Here is a 17828-nt window from a genome sequence, read left to right on the forward strand (position 1 = left end):
TTGGTATTTACAGAAATGTACAGAGGAGTTTCTTTTCTGATATGAAATATCAGAATATCTTTGACTTTTAGCTTACACTTGACTATGCTAGAAAAGAAAATGGAAATTATGTGTATCATAGAAATACAGCATGTGTTACTCTATACGTCATCAATTAGACACTTAATGAGTATCTCCTAAAATAAGTACACATAAACTCAGTGTAAAATTCAGAACCCCTAAACAAAAGCTGCTTTGCCTTTTGTTATTTAAAAAATAAATAGTTCTCTAGATCCTTGACTTTGAAAAGAGCTATTTCAGTCGTTCGTATTCAGTGATTGTTTCACTAGTCAATTATATAATCTGCTAGATGTCAATTAATTATAAATGCCTACTCAAAAAATCTTCTACTTGTTAAATTAAGGTGGTTACTCTTCCATCATTAGTGGAGTGGAGTGGTGCTCTCCAATAATAATAATAATATAGGAAATAGCAGGAAATCAAAGTATATTGAAAAGGAGCTAGGTGAAAACATTTACCTTTTTGCCCAGTTTGTTTGGGATGAACAAACCTGAAAGTACAGTTTATCATTCCTGTGCACATTCTGTTGCACAAAACTCAGTCTAACTAGAGGAAATCCAGGAAATGTAATCTTTCATATGTCTAGGAAGAATTCTTAATCCTGCCTGCACTAGGGAATAGGGTAGGGAAAAGGGAAAACAAATAGCAATGGTTTTTTTCTTCTTAGAACCTTTTCCCTTTAACTGGAAAGAAGCTGATCTTTATGTTAAGTTCTTAGAGGCAGGGACCTTGTCTTATTGAGTCTAACATGGCTGTGTAATAGTAACGTGCTCAATAAGTAGTAACTAGATTTTAAATGTAAATGTTTATACACTTGCTGGGTACAGTGTACACTGCTTGGTGACAGGTGCACCAAAATCTCAGAAACCACCAATAAAGAACTTATCCATGTAACCAAAAACCACCTATTCCCCAAAAACTATTGAAATAAAATATAAATGTTTATATACTTCCTGTGTAGACACTGGGGTTACAAACATGTATAGAGCAGGACACTGAGGACCTTTTCCTTAATGAGAAAATAGAAACTACATGTATCATAGAAAGATAGCATGTGTTAGCCTACACGTCATCAGTTAGACACTTAATGAGTAGTACAGAGTAAATGTTACAGAAACTAAGAGGCTTGGGTAGTTTTCAAGGCTAGGGAGTCTTAGGATTCTGTGAGGTAAAGGTAGTTTAGAGGTGGAAAAGAAGAGAAGGCCTTCAAGCAAGGAAATACCATGAACAGAGAGACATGGTCCTGAAATATGCATGGTGATGTGTTCAGAACTAGTTTAAGAGGAGCCAAAGTTTTATGAAGATAAATAACACAAGATAGGTTAATTGTATAGTCAGAGGCCAAGATGGAATGAGTTTTGAGTGATTGACAGTAGTTCGAACTTCATCCTCTTAAGGCATGGAGAGCCTCAAAGGATTTTGATTAGTGAGGTTATGTGTACAATGTTATGTTTTAGGAAGAAGAAACTGGGAGAAATAGAATGATCTATAACAAGGAGAGAATAAAGGCAAGAGTTGAAGGGTACATAAATATGAGCATTATACTATGTGTTACAGGCAGCAGGGAAAGTTTCTGCCTGCACCCAGGTAGGAAGAAGAATGATATGATCTAGAAAGAAGAAGCAGACCTATGGCCAGTCAAACTGGATTCCCAGAAGATGTTCCTGATAAAGCGATATAGGCCCCTCTATCCATGGCATACCCCAGCACTGGGCCTCCAGCAGGCTCAACTAGCCTCTCTTAGGGTCTGATCCCCCACCTGTAATTCATCCTAATGGGACCTAGAATAGTCGCTCAGGGCCAGTTATGGAGATAGGCTATGATTTCCGTGGCCCTTCTACTTTGGAACATAGCTCCATACTTTCCCACTAATGCCAGTTACCGCTTTAACCGAGAAAAAGTGACTTTTTTTCTTTATTTAAAGCTTAAAAAAATCCTTTTTGAGGCAAAAGTGTATCATGAATATCATTTCATCAGTGTTAGTGGCCATCTTCAGTCCTTTTCAATTACAACTGGAAGCAAAAGAGGGATTTTAAAGGACATGGAATACTGTTACCTAAAATTGTTTAAAACACCTTCAGTTAGACATCAAGGAAAGATGCAGAAAGCAATAACAGGAATAGAAAGCACACCTAAAGAGATCTGCCACCTTTGCTTAGAATTGACCCTGTTAACCATGAGGAGAGGAAGAGATTAGGCAAACCACAGTCAGGAAATTTGGTCATATATTTGCAAAGGCACTCATTTCCTACCTCATGAAACTCTGCATATTTTTAAACCCAGTTTGGTGAGCAAAGTGTCAGGTTATTGGGGCATCCTTTAATGACATACTATTAATTCTGAACTAGAATTTCTATACATGTGAGGCTATGGATTACATTGAGAAATTCTATATATGTAGGTAGGGCTACTGATTGTATTGAAAGCTCCAGGAATTCATTTATCATCTTCTTTTCACAGCCTCTAGGTTACTATGCAATGATAATATCCTCTTCTAAAATAGTTTTTCTAGGCTGGGCATGGTGGTGCACGCCTGTAATCCCAACACTTTGCAAGGCCGAGACAGGAGGATTACTTGAGCTGAGGAATTCAAGATTAGCCTAGGCAACATAATGAGACCCTGTCTATTTATAACAAATAAAAATAAATAAGTAAATAAAATAAAAGTTTCTCTAGCCAAATAAACTTTTTAGAAGAGATTTCCAAACAGTAATTGATCAAAATAAAAGTAGTGTCCAATAACTATACATTCTTTAAATGTTTTCATACCAGGAATCTTTAAAAATATGATAAGCAAGCCTAATGAAAAGGAAGAAGCCATTGTTTTGGAAATCCAGTCTGATATATTACTTATCCTATCTGGTCTTTGTGAGAATCACATTCAAAGGAAGGTATGTATGCCTGTGAAAGTTTTGTTCAGGTCTCCCAGTCACCTAACACTATAATCTATTTTTGGAAGTCTCTATAATTGTATTTAATTTTGTGAAAATTTAATATTTTTGTTAATAATTAGAACATAATTATATAAAGTAAAAGGTACAGAATATACAACAGTATACACCCATTTAACTAATACCCCCAATTAAAACAGAGAATATTTCTATCTCTATAAAATTTCCTCATCCCATTAGAAGCCATGCCCCCACTCACTTCCAGACAAACTACTGTTCTGTTTTCTATTCCTATAGGTTGGTTTTCCCTATTCTTTAAGTTTATATCAATGGAATCGCACAATATTTACTCTTTTATGTCTGGATTCTGTCACCCAGCATCATATTTTAGAAATATATCCATGTTGGCCGGGCATGGTGGCTCAGGCCTGTAATCTCAGCACTTTGGGAGGCTGAGGCAGGTGGATTGCCTGAGGTCAGGAGTTCGAGACCAGCCTGGCCAACATGGTGAAACCTCATATCTACTAAAAATACAAAAATTAGCCAGGCGTTTTGGTGTGCGCCTGTAATCTCAGTTACTCGGGAGGCTGAGGCACGAGAATTGCTTGAACCTAGGAGGTAGGTTACAGTGAGCCCAGATCTCACCACTGCACTCCAGCCTAGGTGACACAGCGAGACTCCATCTGAAAAAAAAAAAAAAAGAAAAAGAAAGAAAGAAATATATCCATGTCATTGCATGTATCAATAATTCATTTCTTTTTATTGCTAAATAGTATTCCATTGTGTGACTATGCCAAAATGTGTTTATCTGTTCCCCTATTGATAGATAGGCACTTGGGTTGTTTTTATTTACAGCTATAATGAATAAAGCTTCAGTGAATATTCTTGTACTAGTCTTGTACTAGTGGGTATAGTGCTTTCATTTCTCTTGGGTAAGTATCTACAATTGGAATTGATGTATCATAAAGTAGGTGTATCTTTATAAGAAACTGCCAAACAGTTTTCCAGAGTGGGCTGTACCATTTTAAATGTTGTTTGGGGTTTGAATTGGGTTCAAACCCAAAGCCAAAAGTTAGAACGAGATCTTAATCCCCTTTTATCTTTTTTAGCTCCATAGTGAACTCTTGAGTTTCAGAGATTGATAATTTAAATGTTAAATAGCAAGGGATGGAATTGGAAAGATAAAAACAAAAAAATGATGGTTTCAATAGATAGATTTTAAGTGAACGCCTGTTTAGCTCCAAGCTTTGATGCAATTTCTCATCGTATTCTACCACCCTGTGCCTGGGCTCCTCTGGAAAAATAATCATAATCTTGCTTACTGGGAACCAGAACTGAACAGCGAGGCAATGAGAAAGGTAATTAGTGAGAGAAAAATATTAAGTGGTTAAAACTTCACATAAATTATTAAATGTTTTAACTACATTTATATCTTATTTCTCTCGGGGTCATTAGAAAATCTTGCATGATAGTTCTTACTATCTAAGAATTGATCTGACATAATGCTAGACTGCATTGATTATAATGTTGAAGAAAATCAAGGTGCAAATTTTATGACTTCTTTTAGGAGAAAGGGAATAAAACAAAAAATATCAAGGGATATTATTAAGCTGGCATGTTGATTGATGCCCCCTCTTAAAATGATTAATTTTATAATAATTTGTTTTAAATTCCTGAGAACAAGTAAGTACGGTTTTTAAAATTGCAGTAAAAATAGTATTTTTCTAACAATGTTGCTGTATTTCTATGGTAAAAAAGCAATATTAGGGGACCGATAAAGTAGGAAAGGGAGGAATTATTTATTTATTTCAAGAAATAATTTAAAACAAATATCTTAAACAGGAAATTTTCGGAACTGAAGGAGTAGATATAGTTCTTCATGTGATGAAAACAGACCCCAGGAAGTTACAGAGTGGCTTAGGCTATAATGTACTTCTTTTTAGTACATTGGACAGCATTTGGTGAGTATTGCTATAATCAAATTAGGTAGACTCACAGCAGTCATGCATCACTTTACAACAGTGAGGATACTTTCTGAGAAATGTTTCCTTAGGCAATTTCATCTTATGCAAACATTATAGGATGTAGTTACACAAACATAGATGGTATAGCCTACTACACACTTAGGCTAGATGGTATAGCCTAAAGGCTACAAACTGTATGTCATATTACTGTACTGAAGATTGTAGGCAATTGTAACACAATAGTAAGTATTGTGTATCTAAACATACCTAAACATTAAAAAAGGTACAGTAAGACTACAGAATAAAAGATAAAAAAAAATTTGTAACGCTTGTATAGGGCACTTATAAATGGAGCTTGCAGTACCAGTTGCTGTGAGTGAGTCAGTGAGTGAATGGGGAATGAATGTGAAGGCTAGGACCTTATTATACATTACTGTAGACTTTATCAACACTCTACATTTAGATTACACTAAACTTACTTTTAAAATATTTTTCTGTTCTCAATAAATTAACCTTAGATTACTGTAATTTTTTTTTTACTTTATAAATGTTTTCATTTTCTTTATGTTTTTGGCTCTTTTGTAATAACATTTAGCTTAAAATACAAACACATTGTATAGCCATACAAAAATATTTTCTTTCTTTATATTTTTATTCTATAAGTTTCTTCTGTTTTTAAAAAAATTACATTGTTTTTACTTGTTAAACATTTTGTTAAAAACTGATTCAAACACAAATTAGCCTAGGCTTGTGAAAAAATATTTGTGTGCATATATTTTATTAAACATCATAGATATTTCTGTCCAGTATACACCTAGATGTAAAAATGCCCAGATCTGGGCATTTTTATGTCTGTTCAGCTTTAGGAGATAATACTAAAAAATTTTCCAAAGTACTTACATCAATTACACCTTTCCCAGTAGTGTGGAGGTTTCTCCTTTTTCCACATCCTTACCAACACACTGCGTTGTATCTTTCATTGCAGCCATTCTTATGGACTTGTGCCAGTGTCTCTTTGTAGTTTTAATTTTCATATTCCTGATTGCTAGTGAGTTCATTTGCCATTTAAATAGCTTTTTTTGTGTGTGAAATCCCTACTCAAGTCTCTTGCTCACTTTTCTACTGAATTACCTATTGTTTTTTAGAGTTCTTTATATGTCCTGGATATGAGCCTTTTTCTGTTATATGTTTGTCAAATATATTCTGCCACTCTGAGGCTTACATTTTCACTCTCTTCACTCTCTTCTTATTGAATCGATAGTCTTAATTTCAGTGTGGTCCAATTTACCAGTCTTTTTTTATGGTCAGTACTTTTAGTGCCCTGTTTAAACAGTCTTTCCTTACCCCATAGTCATGAAGATCACTGCCTATGTTTCTTCTAGAAGCTTTATTGTTTTGCCCTTTACATTTAGACCTACAATCTACCTGGAATTGAATTGTATGTATGGTGTAAGGTGAGGTACAAGTTTTACTTTTTTTGTATGGATGTAATTCAATGCTGTTTTTGGATAAACCATCCTTTACCCACTGCTTTGCAGTACCTTCTTTGTACAAATCAAATGCCCATATATATTTGGATCTATTTCTAGGCTTTCTGTGCTGTTCTACTGGTCTTTTGTCTATCCTTCTGTAATGTGCTATTTTAATAATTAGGTCTTTTTAATAAGTCTAGACATCTGGTAGAGTAAGTCTTTCTACGTTTTCCTTCCCCATTAAGATTGTCTTAGCTTTTGCTGACCCCTTGCATTTGGATATTATATTAGTCAAGATTCCCTAGAGAGACACAACCAGTAGGAAAAAAAACATAGAGAAAGAGAGATTGAGATTTATCATAAGGAATTGGCTCACACAATTATAAAGGCTGAAAAGTCCCAAGAACTACCGTCAGCAAGTGGAATACCCAGGAGTACCGATGGTGTAGTTCCAGTCTGAGACTGAAGGCCTAAGGACCAGAAAACCCAGTGTTCTGAGTGCCAGTCTGAAAGCTGGATGCTTGAAGCCCAAGAAGAGCAAATATTTCCATTTGAGTCTGAAAACCTGAGTCCCAGCTCAGCAGTCAGGCAGAGGAGTTCCCTCTTACTCAGCCTTTGCATTCTGTTTAGATCTTCAGTTGCTTGCATAAGGCCCACCCACATTAGTAAGGGCAGGCTACTTTATTCAGTTTACTGATTAAAATGTTAATTACATCCAGAAACACCTTCACAGACACACCCAGAATCATGTTTGCCCAAATCTCTGGCCACCCCGGGGTAAAACCTGGGGCCACCTGAATGGGAGGAGCAAAGCTGATGGCATTTCATATACCAGCCTCTACCCTACTCCTATTTTCTATGCACCATGATGAAACAGGCAGTAGAAACAATGTCTTTTGAAACAGGCAGTAGAAACAATGTCTTTTCTTTTCTTTTCTTTTTTAAGGGGGAGCTATGTTTAGAAAGGGGACACAGGAAAGTGACCACAGCAGGCTTGCAATTTCTGGGAGGAACTGAGAATAGTATCTGTTGCTACCACCAGTGATAGCTTGTTCAGTCCACATTCCCTATCAGGAAGAAGAGTGCAAGTAGCCCCAGCAGCAGCTTTAAACCTTGATTCCATGTGAGCTGCACAAACCAAAGTAGGCACTTTAGCAAATTGTTATAGGAAAGGGTTCCTGATCCAGACCGAAAGAGAGGGTTCTTGGATCACACACAGGAAAGAATTCAGGATGAGTCCAAAGGATAAAGTGAAAGCAAGTTAATTAGGAAAGTAAAGGAATAAAAGAATGGCTACTCCATAATCAGAGCAGCCCTGAGGGCTGCTGGTTTCCCATTTGTATGGTTATTTCTTGATGATATGCCAAACAAGGAGTGGATTATTTATGCCTCCCCTTTATAGAACATATAAGGTAACTTCCTGATGTTGCCATGGCATTTGTAAACGTCGTTGCACTGGTGGGAGTGTAGCAGTGAGGACAAGCAGAGGTTATTTGTGTCAGCATGTTGGTTTTGATGAGTTTTACCTGGCTTATTCACTGCAACCTATTTTATCCCCAAGGTCTTCATGACCTGTATCTTTTGCAACCTCCTATCTCATCCTGTGACTTAGAATGCTGTAACCATCTGGGAATGCAGCACAGTAGGTCTCAGCTTCATTTTACCCAGGCCCTATTCAAGATGGAGTTGCTCTGGTTCAAATGCATCTGACATTTTCCCCATCCCTTTTATAAGAGAAGCCTTAATCCTTAGGGTTGCAGAGGGATGAAGATCCGTCTTCTATAACATCTTCAGGCTGAAGAGGGGTGATGACATTCCTGCCTATCTATTAGGGTCTCTTGTGTTCAGGGTACAGGGGAGCTCAGTCAGAAAGCATTGGTATGTCGAGGGTCATTCATAACTCTTGATTTCTGACAGAAGGTGATATCTGAAAGAGTAACAATTGAAAATTAATTATTGATTAATATTGATAAAATTGAATAGAATATCAATTCTGGTTTTCACATTACCTAGCCCTCTTGTTTCTTCTGAGCAGCAGTCAGAGATCACTGGTTGGTTCCCAGGAATGAGCAGCGTTAGCCTAAATTGCAGAAACAAACTTGAAAACAGCTGATGAGACTAGAATCTAACAACAGGTGTACCATAGTTCTTGAAACATATTTCTCTCTCCAGTTTCCCATTTATCCTAAAGACAAATTATAATAAGACCAATTTGCTTTATTATACTTGGCCTGATTATTTGTATAAGGTGCAGCAAGAATAATTATTTGCCATATGGGCTATTTGAATTGGCTTTGATGGAACTCTGTTCCATAAGGAATCTCAGATAAGACTTTTTTAAAGCCAAGCCAAGCCATGGGTTTGTACCCTCGCATACCTAAGAGTTTGGTAAATTTCTCTTCTCTTGAGGTCCCAAGATAACTTGGGGCTCCTGGGCCTGTCAGAAAGTGACATTCTTTACTTACCACAGGCCAGGAACCCTATACAGAGACTGTGTAGACCAAGTATCAAGTTTTCCCAAAGGACTTTTATTGGCTTTACACATCAAGTCTGATTCCTCAAAGCACATCATTCCAGTCAAAGCCTTAGTAAAATAATCAGTTTCTCCAATTGTGTCCTGTTGCAAAAGAAAACAGATTCTTATTATACTTCTTGTTGCAAATACCTATATTGCCATAAATTAAGAATACTCACGAATAGTTGTCAAATTCTGGAGAAATTGGGTAGAAAAAACAAATATGCTCCAAATTTTGTTCACACGAACATACTTTACCCAATTGTTAAAAGCTGTAAATAGCTCCAAAGATGAGTTGTCTTGACTCTGAGGGGGAAAAAAGGATCAGCAACATTTTAAGCAACAAGTTAAAAAAGATGATTTTAGACTTCTATTAGTTTAGTCCACAAAATTAATTTCTGTTTGATATTCATGAACATTTCAGCTCTCTATGAGAGTTCTGAAAGGTTTTTTCCTCTATTCAGAGATCACAATCTCCAAAGTTATCAGAAACCTGCATTTAAGAATACCTGTTAGAGTTCTATAGCTGACTATAAACGACCTTTTGAAGAGGATCAAAACAAAACAATTGTTTGTGGATGACAAAACATCACACAGTCAAAAACATGATTGACAAAGCAATTTAGTTATCTCAGTGGCATACAACGATTTTATGTAGCAATTATAACTGTTAGTGACCTATACTAAGTCATATGAGAATTGTAGGCATTTCCCATCATTTTGGAACACATACCAATAACACATTTATGCAAATATAGCCCAAAGAAAGCTAAATACTGTTTCACATTTGACAATGCTTCCTGTATGATGTTTATACCAAATAAGACAAATTTTACCTTTACATTAGTGTACTATTAATTTTAAACTCAATTCTTAATAAAACCTTATAGACATATCTACCCAATTTTAATGTTTGACCATAAGGTAAGATTCTCATAAACCTTTTATAACCCTTTACAATTTGTGTTAAAGAGCAGATCATAAACAGGATTTTGCTCCAAGAAAAACCTGTTGTCGTTTATGCCAATGTTCAGTTTACAGAAAAACTGAATAATACCCCTTTAATTTTAGCCAATGGCCACACACAGAATTTCTTTTACAATTTTTTTCACAAACCTGCCCCAACTTGCTTAAACCTTCAGCTTTATCGTATCTAATTGTAAAATACCCTTTAATGTAGGAAAAAAAAATCCACATTCCCATGACTTCTTATAATCTTTTGCCAAAAACACATTTCACTTTCTTTATACACCTTACATATAAAACTGTTTCTTTAGTAGTCTCAAATACTTGTTACGCTGTTAACTCTTGGCAACTTTTGCTTTTGGCAAAAAGCTTGGTAAGTTCAGCATTCTAATTATGTACTAGGCATGGAGCCTAGGACCCAGACAGAAGTACAGATAAGGTCTGACTCTTTCCAGCATCTTATTCCATGTGTCCCAGGCCTTACCTAGCCATAAAGCAGGCAAGTTACAGGAAGAGTCATAGTGGCATTTTATGAAGCATTAAGGGGGCCTAACGACCTTCAAATTGTACAACATTTCTTGCACAAACTCCCTTTCACTAATCCTTTCACTACTTACATAGACTATGACATGATTAGACTTTCTGACTTTTCCTAAACATCCCTCTTTTTAAACAACCAGTTGTTTTACTTTAGGACAAGAATCTACCATACAAGATTGTTTTTTATATAACATCTGTTTTCTTTACAACCTTCTTTGCATAGCTAGGGGGCAAGGCTAATTTCACATGTCCCCAGCCCTATCTACAATCTAATGCTCCTAAATAAATTGAACAATTTTCAAAAGTCAAAGAAGCCATTTATGACCATAAAGTATTGGAAAACCTGATACCTGATCTGCATAATTTACACCAAATGTTACATTTTTGAAGAATTTTTGTTTTACCAATAATCTTTATTAAAACTGTCTTGATTTCCCAAAGATTACTAAAGTCACATGAACTGAACATCATTCTACTTTTTACTTTTCTGAAAAAATATTTGATTTAAGTTCTTATTATTAATAAACTAATTAGAGCTCTTTCATATATAAACATCACACACATAATACATTTAAATATGGAGACACGCAGAAGATGAAGGACTCCTTCCCTAAGCCAGGAATTGAACCCTGGACCGGGGCCGCCATTGTGAAAAGAGAAAGCCTGGCCACAAGGTTACAAGGTCAAGCTCCCAAGGACATACAAGACGAGGGAAACCTCGTCCAGTTTTAGTTTTTTGGGGGACTTACAGCAAAGTTTGTAACTGACCAGTTTGCTGGGCCATCTTGAAAGCAGGCTTACAGGTGTCCTAACCCTATGTTCTCTCCTAAGGTACCCCTCTTTATGACAGAACAATACAGAAAGACAAAGTACACCAGATTGGCTACAGGTTAAGATTAGGCTTTCAAATCATTTCTCCCATTAATCAAAACTTTACGGAGGAGACAGTGATTTTTACCATTCATTCAACTGGTTTGCATAGAGGGGAAGGGAAGGGAAAAAGGGAAGGGAGCATTGCTTGTGGCAGTGTGGGGAAGGTGAGGTGCTCAGGGAGGCCAGAGAAAGACCTGCCCATTGGTGCCAACACTGAATCAAAAGTTCAGCCAGTTGCTTTTCAGTCAAGACGGGATCTTTTCCAGCATTCTCATTTGCTCTCAAGTGTCCCCTTTTAGGGAGGAAAAAGCTTCCTCTGTCCCACAATCCTATATGTGCCTAATCCTCTCACCCATAACCATAAGCAAAAAGTGCAAGGCAGATTATTCCAAAGAGAATAGCAATTAACATCCCATAGTGCCAAACCCATTCTTAGCCAAAAGGGACTTTACTGAGAGGGGCCTCTAACTCCCTAAATCTTAGAAGGGATTCTAACCCTCCTAAATTTGCCTTCAAATCCAGGGTCGGTCAAGTTTCCTTGCTTTTTAATAAGAGGGGCTTTTAACCCACTTTGACTTAAGGAGAGACCCTAACTCCCCTAAGTTGACCTCTAACCCAATGCCATCCTTCAGCCGAGTACCCAACCACTCACCCAAGGTTGGCCAACCAGTGCTGTCGTCTCTTTCCTTTGGTTTGGGGCTGAGGGCTTTCTTCAGTATCATCCCTTCGGGGCTTGCCAGAAAGATGTTACCAGACCCCAACACTTACCCAATATTAGCCTTTGAGTCAGGGGTTTTCTCACTATCGTCCCTTCCATGGTTGCCAGAAGGATGTTATAGGAAAGGGATCCCAATCCAGACCCCAAGGGAAGGTTCTTGGATCAGGTGCAGAAAATAATTCAGGGTGAGTCCACAGAGTAAAGTGAAAGCAATTTATTAGGAAAGTAAAAGAATAAAAGAATGGCTACTCTATAATCAGAGCAGCCCTAAGGACTGCTGGTTGCCCGTTTGTATGGTTATTTCTTGATGATATGCCAAACATGGAGTGGATTATTTATGCCTCCCCTTTATAGGCCATATAGGGTAACATCCTCATGTTGCCATGGCATTTGTAAACTGTCATTGTGCTGGTGGGAGTGTAGCAGTGAGGATGACCGGAGGTCACTTTTGTCAGCATCTTGGTTTTGGTGGGTTTTAGCCGGCTTCTTTACTGCAACCTGTTTTATCCGCAAAGCCTTAATAACCTGTATCTGTGCTGACCTCCTGTCTCATCCGTTGACTTAGAGCGCCTTAACCTTCTGGAAATGCAGCCCAGTAGGTCTCAGCCTTATTTCACCCAGCCCCTATTCAAGATGGAGTTGCTCTCATTCAAACACCTCTGACAAAATAATCTCAACTGCAAAGATGAGATATAATCAACAGTTATCCAATGTTTGAAGTGCACCAACATCTTGAAACAGCAATGTCGACAAGGCCTGTAAATATTTTACAGTTTCATTCTGAGCCCAATATAATTGACCAAGGCCTGAGGCACAGCTTTTTGTTGTTATTGTTGTTGTTGTTGTTGTTGTTGTTGTTGTTCTTTAGACGGGGTCTCATTCTGTCACCCAGCCTGGGGTGCAGTGGCGTGATCTCAGCTGACTGCAACCTCCTCCTCCTGGGTTCAAGCTATTCTCCTGCCTCAGGCTCCTGAATAACTGGGATTACAGGCGCCCACCACCATGCCCGGCTGATTCTTGTATTTTTAGTAGAGACCTCGTTTTGCCATGTTGACCAGGCTGGTCTCGAACTCCTGACCTCAGGTGATCCACCCCCCCGCCACCCCCAAGCCTCCCAAAGTGCTGGTATTACAGGCGTGACCACCACACCCAGCCTGAGGCAAAGTTTTAAGAGGTCCTGAGAAAATGTGCCCAAGGTGGTTGCGCTACAGCTTGGTTTTATACGTTTTGTGGAGATATAAGACATCAGTCAGTACACATAAGGTGTGCATTGGTTTGATTCGGAAAGGAAAGGCAACTCAAAGCAGGAGTTTACAGGTCAGAGGTGGATTCAGAAATTTCCTGATTGCTATCTGTTGAAATGGGTAAGTTATTATCTAAAAACTGGGGATCAATAGAAAGGAGTATCTGGGTTAAAATAAGGGATTGTTGAGACCAAGTTTCTTATTATGTGGAATAGTTGGTAAATGTCTCTTATCAGACCTTAAAAGGTGCCGGACTTAGTTAAATCTCTCCTGGATCTGGAAAATACTTGGACAGGGGAGGGATTCGCTACAGAATGTAGATTTTCCCTAGAAGAGACAGCTTTGCAGGACCATTTAAAAATATGTCAAAGGAATATATTTTGGGGTAAAATATTTTGATTTCTTTCGGAGCCTACTGTCATCTGATGCTATACCAGAGTCAAGTTGGAATTTGGTATCTCATTGCTGTGAAGAGTCTGTTTTTTCATTCTTAAGATCTCTGTTTTAACGTTAATACTCACTGGTCAGTTGTGCCTGAATTCCAAAGGGAGGAAGGTATAATGAGGCATGTCCAACCCCTCCTTCCCATCATGGCCTGAACTAGTTTTTCAAGTTTACTTTGGAATGCCTTGGCTGAGAGAAGGGTTCGTTCAGTTGGTTGGGGGGCTTAGAATTTTATTTTTGGTTTACAGCAACAATAAATAGATATATCTTGCAAAAAAAGTTATGAGACCAGCCAGAGATGATCACTAAGAATAATTAATATCATGAAAGCAAAGGAGAATGTTTTATTTGTAGGAAAGAAATAGGCAGTTATGGAAAAGAATGGATATTGGTTTTTAAAAACGTTGAAACTAAACAATGCTGGTAAAGTTTCTTCAAAGTTCTATTTTTTTAGGTAAAAACATTAGCTACTTGATTTAAGAAAATGAAGAAAACATATTCTTTGAAAATGCTTTGATAAAAATAAAGCTGTACAAATTCAGTTTAACAATAAATGTTTGTCAAATGAATAACTTTCTTTTAATTTAAGGTGCTGTATTTTGGGATGTTATCCCTCAGAGGATTATTTTCTTGAAAAGGAAGGCATTTTTCTCCTTTTGGATTTGTTAGCAGTAAGTATGGCTATAACAATCATAAGACAAAAGACAAATATGTCTAATAAAGACCGTTTCCAAACTGAATGCCACAGAGCACAAGTCTATGAATAAATGTGCCCCAAATCATGTTCAAAGGTACGGTCTTAAACAAAATTGCTCCTAGAAATTCATAATACACAGTGTTTTAAAGGCTCTGAAAATTCCTCTGGTTGGAAAGTCATTTTACCAGTGTTTTTTCAATGTTTTCAAATACACCGGAACAAAGAATTTGTTTTTCTTTGTACTCCATCAACCTGTTAAGAAACAGTTTGTGAAGAGCTTGACCATATGAAAACCCATAGTCATTTATTAATAACTTCTAGTTTCTTCCCCTGATATTAAAAGATAAGGGCCACGTTAGACAAGGAGCAAAGATAAGCATTTTTAAAGAACTATGTATTATTTGGAGGTAACGTGAAGAAGTCTAGTGACTCATGGACCATTGTTTTGCAGAATGAGCAGATGTGAGCAAGCTAGGCCTTCCAATAGAGACAGTGCCATCTAGCAGCTGTGAAGAATATAGCCCCTTACTAGCCTCAATTCTAACTGGAATCCATAGTCAGGATGATATGCGAGGAAACATACAATTTTGTTTCAATAAAATTTTGAGAGAGATTCTCACACAGAGTTCTAGCCCGCTCCCTGTCCCGTGATTCTATGATTGCCACCATTCTTGATTTTATTAATAGAATAACAAACCTACTTTGATTTAGCAAAAGTGCTAAAATTATTTGTGCCCCTTAACCTCCCTGAAAGTTAGTTCATTTCTCTCTTTTCGATTTCTTTACCTGTAAAACAGAGATAACAACATTATATATCTTATTGTATTGTTGGAAGGATTAAATGAGTGATTGTATGTCTGTGTGTGCATCTAAGTGTGCATGCATACATATATATTATAGATTAAATATAGTGCCTAACATGATTCCTGTATTTACTGTTATTATGAATATTATTGCTAGAATATATTTAATGCTGATTCAACCAAATTAATTGCAAATTACAAATATTATTTAAGGAAGATTTTATATCAATTTCAATCATTCACATTTGCCTATCTCCTGAAGTAGAGAAATAAAAAAACTCATTTCCTTGAGTGTTTTGCTTAATACAACTCTGCTGAAATATAAAGTATGTAATGATAACTGCTAATAATGGCTAAATGTTAATGAGAGCTTACTATGTACCAGGGAGTCTCATATAACTCATAATAACCCTTTGCAGGTAATATTATTATCCTTTCATTTTATAAAAGGAAACTGATGATGTTTGCAATTGAAACAAATCTTACATATTTCCTTTGCTATATTCAAATAACAGTATACTGTAAAAGTTAATCAACAAAAAGTATTTCACATAGAAGAATTAGATTATGGAGGCCATTGCTCTGGATGGAATTTTCTATACCTAAATTTTGGTGTACTGAAAACTACTTGTAGCAAAATAAAGGAAATATGCTTTATAATAGGAGAATTTTTTTGAATCCTTAAATACTCTTTTATGGATGATGATTGCCACAAAACCAAATTACATCTTGTTTTATTTTCATATGTGATTGTCATTTGCAGTTACCATCAGTTACTCTCTTAATAACAAAGAGATTACAGTTAGTATGAATCTTTACAAGCCTTAATAAAGCATATAAATTGGAAAGATCCTGTAATTACAGTGAACTCTGTATAACACTATCGAGCTTCGCCACTTAAAATGAACATCTTTACTTATTTGTGCAAATCTTTTTCCAACTCAGCCACATCAGTCACATTTTGGTCATGATATATGTTTATAATGACTTCAGAATTATATTAAATCTTTTACTTTTTATCCTTTTAAATTTCTAATATTTGAAAATATAGTCATTACAATGGGTTTCCATTTTAACAGGAGATTTTCCTGACTCTGAGTTTAGAAGAAACTTAATGATAATACAAGTGTTTCTCTCTTTTTTTTTTGAAGACAATAATTCTTAATATTTATTGCAACTTTTTTCCTTTTCTGTTTCCTTGCTAAAGTTGAACCAAAAAAAATTCTGTAATCTAATACTTGGAATAATGGTTGAATTTTGTGATAATCCCAAAACTGCAGCTCATGTCAATGCTTGGCAAGGGAAGAAGGATCAGACAGCTGCTAGTCTTTTAATTAAATTGTGGAGAAAGGAGGAAAAAGAACTAGGAGTAAAACGTGATAAAAATGGGAAGATCATTGGTGAGTATATTTATAATTGTTAGTAGAAGCAATTAATGTATATATTTTAAAAGATCTTTAAATGGTATTAGGAAAGCATCAGGCCTTTCACCCCTTTGTCTAAAGTTTTTTGTTTTTTTTTTTACAAGGGTTTGAAAAATTTGCTATCCTAAGTGACTGGAAGAAAACTAAGTAAATAAGTAGTAGGTTCATATTTTTAGAGAATATTTTTAAGAAATGGTATTTAATTATATTCTTTTAACTAAAAAAAAAACTGAAGTAGTTCCTAAAGATGCTTCTTTGGGTTTTCTGCTTTTAAAGATAGATTCAATAATATTTCATTGAGATGTAAATAGATTGCTTCAAAATAATATTTTGGTATTTTATACATTTCTGTTCATTTTTCCTTTTTCTAAATCCATTAGGCAACATGATCTGATTAATGTTTATAGAGTTTACTTTTTATCTGAAAGAAGATATTGTTTCCTAAATAAAAATAGTCCAAATGTTCAAAAATTTTAATTACTAGATTCTAAATTAATGAGACTTACAGTATCATAATTTTTAGTTCATTTACATATTCCATACTGCTATATTACATTTTTTTCTTTTTTTTTTTTTCTTTTTTTTTTTTGTGAGACAGGGTTTCACTCAGGTCACCCAGACTGGAGTGGGATGGTGCAATCTTGGCTCACTGAAACCTCTGCCTCCCAGGCTCAAGCGATTTTCCTGCCTTAGCCTCCCAAGTAGCTGGGACTACAGGCATGTGCTACCACACCCAGCTAATTTTTGTATTTTTTGTAGAGATGAGGTTTCACCATGTTGCCCAGGCTGGTCTCAAGCTCCTGGGCTCAAGCGATCCACTCACCTCAGCCTCTGCCAAGTGTTGGGATTATAGGCATGAGCCACCACACCTGGCCAATATATTACATTTTCTTTTTTTCTTTTTTCTTTTTTTTTTTTTTGGAGACAGAGTCTCACTCTTTCGCCCAGGCTGGAGTGCAGTGGCACGAACTCGGCTCACTGCAACCTCCGCCTCCCGGGTTCAAATGATTCTTCTGCCTCAGCCTCCTAAGTAGCTGCGTCTACAGCCACGTGCCACCATACCCAGCTAATTTTTGTATTTTTTTTATTAGAGACAGGGTTTCACCATGTTGGCTAGGCTGGTCTTGAACTCCTGACCTCAGGGGATCTGCCCACCTCCACTTGCCAAAGTGCTGGGATTACAGACAAGAGCCACTGCACCCCGCCTACATATTCTA

The 17828-nt window shown here is 36.6% G+C and overlaps 1 protein-coding gene and 1 long non-coding RNA gene across 19 annotated transcripts in view; one reads left to right on the forward strand and one right to left on the reverse strand.

Moving 5' to 3' along the window:
• CFAP69 (cilia and flagella associated protein 69) overlaps positions 1–17828 on the forward strand; it is a 99151-nt gene that overhangs the window by 38256 nt on the left and 43067 nt on the right. For all 17 annotated transcript variants that reach the window (XR_010158580.1, XR_010158581.1, XR_010158579.1 and 14 more), the window contains 4 exons: positions 2833–2951; positions 4794–4912; positions 14277–14358; positions 16395–16587. Coding sequence is in view for 13 of the 17 variants with exons in the window: in XM_054655929.2 (XP_054511904.1) it covers positions 2833–2951; positions 4794–4912; positions 14277–14358; positions 16395–16587 (513 nt within the window). In the remaining 4 variants the exon portion in view is untranslated. The remainder of the gene's footprint in view (positions 1–2832; positions 2952–4793; positions 4913–14276; positions 14359–16394; positions 16588–17828) is intronic.
• Positions 8095–11256, reverse strand: LOC107971536 (uncharacterized). 2 transcript variants are annotated; one of them, XR_008536462.1, is made up of 4 exons: positions 11177–11256; positions 9082–9208; positions 8397–8467; positions 8095–8314 (listed from the first exon to the last, which is right to left on the reverse strand). It is a non-coding gene; the product is annotated as an uncharacterized LOC107971536 (long non-coding RNA). The 2 variants fall into 2 exon arrangements; XR_001714472.3 differs by having other exon boundaries at positions 11158–11240.

The sequence above is a fragment of the Pan troglodytes genome, chromosome 6, assembly GCF_028858775.2.
Source record: "Pan troglodytes isolate AG18354 chromosome 6, NHGRI_mPanTro3-v2.0_pri, whole genome shotgun sequence".
Taxonomy (NCBI): domain Eukaryota; kingdom Metazoa; phylum Chordata; class Mammalia; order Primates; family Hominidae; genus Pan; species Pan troglodytes.